This window comes from Antechinus flavipes, chromosome 2 (assembly GCF_016432865.1).
Source record: "Antechinus flavipes isolate AdamAnt ecotype Samford, QLD, Australia chromosome 2, AdamAnt_v2, whole genome shotgun sequence".
Lineage (NCBI taxonomy): Eukaryota > Metazoa > Chordata > Mammalia > Dasyuromorphia > Dasyuridae > Antechinus > Antechinus flavipes.
Genome location: NC_067399.1, coordinates 550922008 through 550931514, shown reverse-complemented (window position 1 = coordinate 550931514; position 9507 = coordinate 550922008). Strand labels below are relative to the sequence as shown.

At 38.2% G+C, this 9507-nt stretch overlaps 1 protein-coding gene across 5 annotated transcripts in view; it reads left to right on the top strand.

Moving 5' to 3' along the window:
- Positions 1 to 4047: 4047 nt before the first annotated feature.
- TJP1 (tight junction protein 1) overlaps positions 4048 to 9507 on the top strand; it is a 288816-nt gene continuing 283356 nt past the window's right edge. For all 5 annotated transcript variants that reach the window (XM_051980964.1, XM_051980962.1, XM_051980961.1 and 2 more), the window contains exon 1: positions 4048 to 4229. In XM_051980964.1, the coding sequence (XP_051836924.1) occupies positions 4063 to 4229 (167 nt within the window). In that variant the 5' untranslated portion in view covers positions 4048 to 4062. The remainder of the gene's footprint in view (positions 4230 to 9507) is intronic.

Here is a 9507-nt window from a genome sequence, read left to right as displayed (position 1 = left end):
TCCCATCCTCTGTCTTCTCTGAATTTGTCTCCAAGTCTTGAATGATTTCACTGTCTTAAGGATCACAAAACCTCACATTTAGAAGTAGGAAGGCCATTAAGGGATCATCTAGTTCAACCATTTTATAGATATGGAAACAGGCCTAGAGAGGTTGAGTGATTGGTATAAGATTACCGAGATAGTAAGTGGCAAAACTAGATTTTAAATCTTGGTCCTCCAAATCTTTCCAGTGCTTCATTTGGGGCACAAAGAAAAAATACAGAGGAATGCCTTAGAAATTCTGCTATATAGTAGCAGTATATATATAGTAGTACTACATGGGCCTACCTATAATGGTAGTTTTTTACTTCATGTAAATGAGAGGAAATTAGGACTTGAATGCTAAGTTAAAAAATAAGGGGAAGAAGTGGCCAATATTCAGCAGTGTCAAAGCAATTTAACAGTGTGGGGTTGAGCCTGAAAGATTTAACATCCTAGCCTTTCCCCAACTACTCCCAGCCCTTCCCAGCAACTGTTAATTGTACTACTTTCCAGACTCCCAAGCATATAGTTACTTTCTCTTACTGCTAGATATCTTATCATGCTCATTTCTCACAATGCTTACCTCCCTTAACAACGCAACTCTGGTACTCTCCTTCTTAGATTTTCCTTGTACTGTACTTTATACTTATAATTGAAATAAAATGTCATTTTTGTAACCCTATCCTTTTCCATCACTCTACCACTATATACAAAGAAGGTGGAATAAGGTGATGCAGGACTTAGAGTCAGTTTGTGTTTTACTTTGTTTCATGTGTAAGAAGGAATAAGGGTTCCACATAAGAAAACAGGAATTAGTTATGAATTGGACTATTGGGAAAAGAGTATCTATATTAATAAAATGTATTAAAATATAGGTATGTATATGTACATATATATATAGTGTGTGTCTATATATACCTATATATACACATACATATGCAGATACATATATATATATATACACATAACCTCAGGAGCATATATGCCACTTGAAGGGAGGGATGATTTGTGTCTTTTTAGCTCTATCACATAGCACAGAAACCTACACACTTTGTTGTTTAGTATTTCAGTCATGTCTGACTCTTATGACCCCATTTTGGGTTTTCTTAGCAAAGATAATGGGGTGGTTTGCCACTTCTTTCTCCAGTTTATTTTATAAATGAGGAAACTGAGTCAATGAGGGTAAGTGATTTGCCCAGGATCACACAGCTAATAATTATCTGAGTCCTGATTTCAATTCATATCTTTCTGACTCTGTGCCTGGCACTCTATCTACTGTGCCATTTACCTTAAATTAAATATTTAATAATTGTAGAATTGCCACTGAAGCTGATTGGATCCATTTGATTTTCCCCCCTTTTTTTAGGATTTCAAGTACATTGCCTTAGTCTGACGCTTCTGTCTGTCTGATTCAGAACAAAGTTATCTTGCTAACTGTATTCCCTAGAAAGAAGCATCTTATTAGGGGACCTTGCTCATCCAAATGCAGTATTGTAAGTTGTAATCTGGGGAAATTGTTGTGTTAAGTGGAAGAACTAGTGTGCCAGTGGTGAGTGATAAAATTTGACTCATCAGTCCTAGACTTAATGCAAAGACAATATGAGACCCCACAATTGCATGAGATTTATGGGAGTAAAATAGGGGAAATTATTTGGCAAACATCTCTAAAACATTTTACTTTTATAAAACCAACTCTATAATGACTAGCCAGCAGGGCAGCATATTTTCACTTAATGTAACAGTCAGCAGGAAAAACAATGGGTGATACCTGTCATTGGTTACTTAGGCCAAATGCTCAAGCCTCTTTTCAGCCTATAATTACTAGAGGAAGCAAGTATATAGCATGTGATCCACTCACAAATTCACCATCTATAAAAATTATATTTCTATTATACTGACAGCATAAAATTAAATCCCTAATTTTAAAAAATTCATTAGACCAAAGGTTCAAGAAGATATAAACATCTAAACTAGGATTCAATTAAATCTAATTAAACACTGACTTTCTCTTACTTTCAGACTAGTACTGGTCAAGTACTTTTTCATAGCCTCTGGTGTTTAGCAGTGGTGTTTCTCATTGCATTCTTCAAATGATCCAATTTTTTTATATAGTCATTGCATCCATTTCAACCAATCTGAATATATGCTTTCCTGGGCAGTGGAAAGAACACTAGACAGAATCCTGCTATGTAATTTAATATTTATTAAGTTCCTAGTATGTATACAGCACATACTGGTACCCCCTGGCAGAGTGATCTTGGATAAATTATAATCTCTCTGAACTCACTTTCATCTATAAAATAGAGAAAACAATTGTTTTGATGATATAATAATCACACAGGGATGAGGATCAGATGTGAAAATTTGTAACTGTAAAGTTATATATAAATATCAAACCTTTTAACTATGATACAAATCCATGGACATAAAGCATAGTTGAAAAATCTATAAAGTGATACTATAGGAAAAGGCTTATAGAAGGCCCAACCCATGGTTAAAATGGGGTATTTATAAAGTAGTGATGATTTTCAAGAATAGTATTTCAAATCTTCCCGTTGTACTTCTTGAAAAATTATTGGATAAATTAGTTCTCATTAGCTGGAAGTTGTGAGAGCCAGATTATTAGGTTTTGGAATGGGTAGAGATCCCTACTGCTCTAAAACAAAAATGATGATCCCGATTAAAAGGAAGTCTTTTTGCCCTAATCATCTTGTTGTGCAGCAGAAAAGAATCTGAAAAGAAATATGACCTCCTATATTACATTTAAAAGAGATATCGGCAAAGTAATTGTTTCATAAAACGGACAATATCATGACTGTCTTCTAAAAACTTGACATAATGTGACATTTTCAGATGAAAACTTAAAATTATTCATCTCTGTGGAAGAATCGGATTGGTAGGTTCATTTTTCTTTAGAAATGTTGAAAATCATCTAAAATTAGTTTTTAATTTGGTAAACTGAAACTGTTTCTGACATTACAAAATTGTAGAGATTACAAATAACTTATATAGAACTTTTAAGGTTTTAAAACCTTTCACTTAAACGATCTCATTTGACCCTCACAACAATTGTTGAGGTAATTGTTACATTATGATTGTTCCCGTTATATAGATAGGGAAACTGAGGTCAGTGAGATTAAATAAATCATCTGATATCAGAGATCACGCCGTCTGAAATGAGGTTCAAAGCATAGTTTTCCTGAATCTATCTATACTACCCCAGGTGGTGAAAGACTTGAAATATTAAAGTTTACAAAACCAGAGGTGGCGTTGGAACTCACGTTCCTCATACCCACGGGATGAGTCTATGGCCACTCCCTCCTCCGTGCTACGGCTCTAGAGGCTGGATGAGGCAAATGTACTGATTTTGCTTTAGGATAACGCGGGTTCAAATCCCAATATAAAAACTCACTCTCTGTGTAAAACTTACCCTGGATAAATCCATTCACCTCCCCAGACCTCCTTTCCTAATCTCAAATTGAGGGAGGGGATGATCCCCTGGTTTCTTCCAGCTTGAGATGCCTTGGGTCTGTGACCCTGGGCGGGTAGCCGGAGGATGCTCTCCCCAGCAGGTGCCATGCTGTGGGGCGGGAGGTGTGGGGAGAGGGAGGGAACGGGGAGGGGGTGGCAAGGGCGGGGAGTGGGGGCTCGCGCACTATCCAGCTTCTCGGGCTTCCTGCCAGCCTGCCAGCCTGCCAGCCTGCAGGGAGCGGGCGGAGGGGAGGCAGGAAGGCGGGATTAGAGTGCCCGACTCTATTCTGGGCGCTAATGAGATTATCCTGGAGTGGAGCGGCGGGCGGCGACCCCAGGCCCCCAGCCGCCGAGCCCTGGGAGGCCCGGCCGGGGCCGGCGGAGCGCGGCCGAGAGGGCGGTTCTGCGGGGCGGGGCGGGGCCGGGCGGCGGGAGCGCCACGCACGGCGGCGGCGGCGGCGGCGGCGGCGGCGGCATCTGGAGCTGTGACTGTAGCGGCGACGGTGACAGCAGCGGCGGCGGCGGCGGTGGCGGCGGCGGCGGCTCGGTCCATGGGACGCAGCTGAGTCTATGCGGCGGTTGGAGCGGCTGTGTCTGCGGCGGCGGCGGTGGGGACCGGCCCGGGAGCGGGGCGGGGACAAGATGAAATATCAGAAATACCTGACGGTGCTGCAGATGGCGATCGGGGTCACCCCCTCCAACCGGGGCAGCCTCCTGCCCCTCAAGAGGAAGCTCTGGTGAGGGGCGAGCGGGCAGGCGGAGCGCGCGGGCGGGGCGGGGCGGTTGGCGCGGGGCGCGGGGCACGGGCGGCTGCTGGGGGCCGCTACCCGGCCAGGCTGGGCGGCCGGGAGCTCTCCATCCTTCCGCCTGCTCCCCCAGGCCGACCGCTCCGACCTTTCCTTTCTCTGGAAGCCGGGGGCCACGCTGGGGCCGGCGGGCGGGAGAGCAAGAGGACCAGGGAGGCGGTGACAGATGCTAAGCGTGGTGGTGCCCATCTTGTTGGAAGATGCCGTAGTTGCGTGTGTGTGTGTGTATGTGTATGTGTGTGACACCTGGCCTGGGGATGCGTGAACTGCTAGTGCGTGTGTGCGTGCGTGTGTGCGTGTATGTGTGTGTGTGTGTATGTTGGGAGGACTGCTTTAAAAAAGATAAATGCCGCATTTTTTTTAAAAAATGGATGAAAAAAACGGAAAGTTCCTGCCTGATTTTATGTTTGTCATTTTCTGCTAAACGGCCCCAGGAGAAAGAACGAGGATACCTCTTGGGCGGCTGCATGGAAGGAACTATCCATCTGTCCATCCATCCATCCCCATCCATCCATCCAACCATCCATCCATGTATTTACTCGTTCAGCCTCTCTCCCAAGTGAAGGAAAAAGCAGTGAGGCTGCTTCTTTCTGTACCTTAAAATGCAACTAGGGATGGGGGGCACCGAGGGAAAGGGAGGAAATTAATTCAGAAACAGAAACCTAAACCAACCATTTCTGATGCCCTCCGTGATTTGTAATTGTGCTTCATTCGGTAGAAATGTTTCATTAAGTCATTTTATTGTTAGAAAGTGGCATTTACAGTGAAGAGGTGCTGGATTCGACATGGCAGTCTGATTGTAGGTTTCTTTGATGTTGTTCCACATTTGTACCTTCTGATCTCAGTTTCAATGAGTTCTAAGAAAATTCATGTCAGCTTGCTTGACAGCTGCAATAGGGAACACAACAAATGTAGATTTGTTAACACATTCTTCCTTAAATTGGTTTGCTTCTGGATGAGTAGGAAAAGAGACAATAATAATATATTCCTATAAATATATTATCATTTTAAAACATAAACAAGATTTTTCTAAGTGCTTTTTTTCACTTATAGTGATTTATAAACAAACATTTAACATAGGAGCTCAATTAAGAAAAATAGAAAAATATTTTTTGAAAATGCTTTTGAAAGTAATTCATTAAGATCTGGCTCACATAGTTGATTATATATTGGAGCTGCTTTAAAAAAAAAAAAAACAACTACTGTTAAACTTATGTACTGTGGAAGTCCAGAAGTGTTCTTAGAATTACAATAAGTTCAGAATTTGATGATAGCTCTTTGATGAGGTTCACAAAGAAGTTTATAGAGTGTTTAAATATATTCTGTTTAGGATACTTTCAAGGGGGAAATAAACAATAACAGAGCTCAGTAAATGTCTGTTACAAGTGATCTTTGCAACAAGTTGATTTTGATTTGGAAATGTAATATAAATCATTTAGGTTTTATTGAGTCTCTGAATCTTAAAGAAATATTTGTGAAAAGAGAAGTGACATCTAGGAATTTGAGGAAAAACTGTTTCCAGGAAATGAGACAATACAAGAGTACACTTTAGGAATTATGGACTTTCAAAGAGCCACAGCATAGGTTTCATAAAAGGAGAGTAAAGAAGAATTGCTTAATGGAGGGCTTTAAAGACAATGATAAAAAGTTCAAATAGAATTAGAAAGCAATTGAGTTCATGAGGAAACTTAAACCTTCTTTCATGATTGTCTGAATAACATAGAAGTTATGCTGCATGCATTATTTTGAACTGAAAGAAAAAACAAGGAGGAAAAAGTGGATTAGTTATATTAAGACACAACCATAGGAAAGAATTTTAACAATGATATGAAGGAAAAAAGAGAATGACTTGCAAAAAGAAGTAGCACATTTTAAAAAATGATTTGAATGTAAGGATGAAAAGTATTTATTGTATGATGCACAGTTAGAAGCACTGGAGACACAAATACAAAAAGCAAAGCAGGTCTAGCCCTCAGGAACTTAAGGAGAAACAATACATATAAAGAAGTGATCACTATGTTGTAGTTTGGAAATTTTCTGAGATACTAAGTATATCTATAGAAGAATCAACTGAGTGGTCTTTTGCAGCAGCAGTGGTAGTATTGGTTTGATTACTTTTCCCAGAGCAAGAGATAGAAAGTGAAGGATGTGGATGTGGGATTAAGATACAAGCAGAGCAGCATGGCAGTTGGCGGGTGGCCAGTTGGATAGAATGTGAAGTATACTCTAGGATCTGGGGGCCAGTTAGATGTAATGGGTCATGCAGATTTATACTGGTTGGCTCCTCAGTTAGTACTGCATAAAGATGATTCCAAAGCTGAATGAATTTTGTCACCAAAGGCAAGCAAGATCTTAGGAAAGAATATGAGAAAAAATATTGACGGAGGAGCCAAAGATAAGTATAATCAGCAAGTGGCAAATTTTAGCTATATGAGGGCTTAATCTCGTACTTTCAAAAAGTGGTATTCTACTAGATCATGGTTTTCTCTTCCCACTGGGAAGCACTGCTATAATTATTATCCTTGATTTACACTCCTTGCACTTTGGAGACTGGACTTCCCTCTAGTTTACGGTCCACATTCATCTAAAATGTCTCTTTGCTATTTAGAAGCTTATGAAAAAATTTAATGAAAGTATAACCATAATAAAGACATTGTCTCATAGAAAGAGAATGAGCACTGAAATCAAAAAGACCTGGGTTCTAGTCCTGCTTTCGATACATATTTGGCTGTGTGATTCTGCATAAGTAACTTGAACTCTCAGTACTTTAGGTAACTTTGTGTGGAAACCATCAAGTTTCAGAGAAGATACTGACCTATATTGATAGAGGGAATTTCCTGTCCTGGGAGTTCTTTATACCTAGTCTCAAATAAGATGTTTTCCTGACTACAGCTCAAAATTCTCCAGCGAAGAAATGTAGCATTTTAAACAGAGGTTAAGTTCTCTGACCCAATTTTATTCTGTGTATATGAAGGTATTCACTGGCATCTTACATTGTCCTTCTCTGATGAATTCAATTAATTTGCAGATGGGTATTACAGAGCAATTATGATAAATACTTTTTATATAAAGCAAAATCAGAAAATAGAAGCCATATAGAGAAACCATATGTGGAAAGCATGTAATAGTCAAGACATGGGAGTGGGGGAAAACAAAAGAGTATATTAGAGAAGTTAAACTTTTTTCAGCTATCAAAAGCATAATTCCAGTCAATAGCATGTCTAGGAATCATTATCCTAACTTCCCTCTTTGTCTCCTTCTGACCACCGTCGAACTTTTTTCTCCTGTGCCACACCTGTGCTGTCAATTGGAGCTGTCCCCCTAGCGAAGAGCTAGTACCTCTGTTCAATACTAAAAGACCCTCACTCCTGTCCAATCCCTCCTCCTTCCCTCAAACATACTTGAACCACAGAACTAAAATTCACATTAAGCTCTTTCCTAGGGCATAGAGAAAACAAAATTTATCTCTCCCAGACTATATTTCCCAGAATTTACAGACAAATTTTATAAAATTTTCAGTTTCTAGCAGTCAAGAAAAAAAGCAGCCTATCTAATGAAACACTTCTCTTTTGTTTTTGGTGTACACCAAAAGAATACATCTTGGCTAGAAGAGATTGATATCCTGGTGTCATCTAGGGTTATTTCTCCTTGGCAGAAATCAATGCCAGAAAGTATCTAGGGTTACAACAGCTACATTGAATAATAGAGTTGGAGATTATGGGATTTAGTGTTGTAAGGATTCTCAAAAATGTAGAAAAGCTTCATTTTACAGAAAAGGGATGGTCATATTGGTGATAACCAGCAGAGCAAAAATTTTGCCCCAGGTTCTCAGTTCCAAAGACCTGTGCTTGGACCATTTCACTAGAGTTTTCTAAACTGAAGAGTATGCCTTTTGGCAGAAGGAATGAAATACTATCCAATGTTATTATAAATTTCCTAATATAATTCCCATAAATTTAACTTTTTTTCATCAAAAATATACAAATTGACTAGGCAAGACTAACATTAATTTTTCAAATGGCAATGAATACAGAGTAGCAATCATTTAATAAGTTTTGTATAGATGAAATCAAATTTGAATCAATACAGATATACTCTCCTACCCTTATTATTCACTAGTCAGTTTAGGCTAATGAAACAAATGGGTAATTTTGTTGTTGAGTGTGTAAACTTTAAATAGTCACTGTGTAGCTGTTTAAAGTATCAAATTGTTTTGTTTCTGAGGGACATTTTAAGTACAGTATATAAAGCTAATTTTCTTAAGACCCCTCAAACATTAAAAATTAGTTTCAGAGAAGTTATAAATAATAATTTGTTGATTTTTTCAAGAATTAAATTAACATTTAATTAACTTAAAATTTTACTCCTTTTATTTACAATATTATTTCCAAAAGTAAAATAATATCCTTTTTTGGTACATGAATACACAATTGATTTGAAAAGAAAATTCACTGATCAGTTGGAATAATTAGAAAAAACAGTAAGGGTAGTTTAGTGCATTTATAAAAACACAAAATAAAGAAGTTCAAATCCAGAAAAATCATATTTTCTGTTTTTATTGATATCCAAAAATGTTGCTTTTGATGAAGAGAAAAATCAGTGTCTGTATAGATGTGTTAACTGCAAATGACATGAAATCTAAATAATTTCTTTAAAATGTATATGAAGAAATATTAGCAATCAATTTTTCCAGAGAAAAAAATATTTTTAAAAAACAAAACAAAAGATATGTTTAAAAAATAACTAATGCCATTTGATAGAAAAGCTGATATCATCTGCAAATCATGCAAAATGACTGAAGAGTTTCAGTTGCAGATAGTGTAGAGAAGTGAGAATTGCTTACAAGTATGAATATCTTCGTTATGAATTATTTGAGGAATTAAAATATTTCTATTTTGCATTGCATATAGATAAAGCAACATATATAATTAAAGATGCTCATTTAATTACATATGTATTTTTTTGAAACATGTAGAAGAAATTTTACTTTGCCCCATCAAATGACAACATGCCCCATCAAAGGTATTCTTTTATATAATGGATGGATTTTTAAATGGATATAATGTAGGGAAGTATAATAGGTTCTACACTCATGGAGCTCAAATTTATGTCAGGATGAAATGTAGGTCAAAAAGTACTAGCCAAAAATTGTCCCTTATTTCAGTTTAGTTACATTATATCCCTACTATTAGGGACACAGACAATCCCT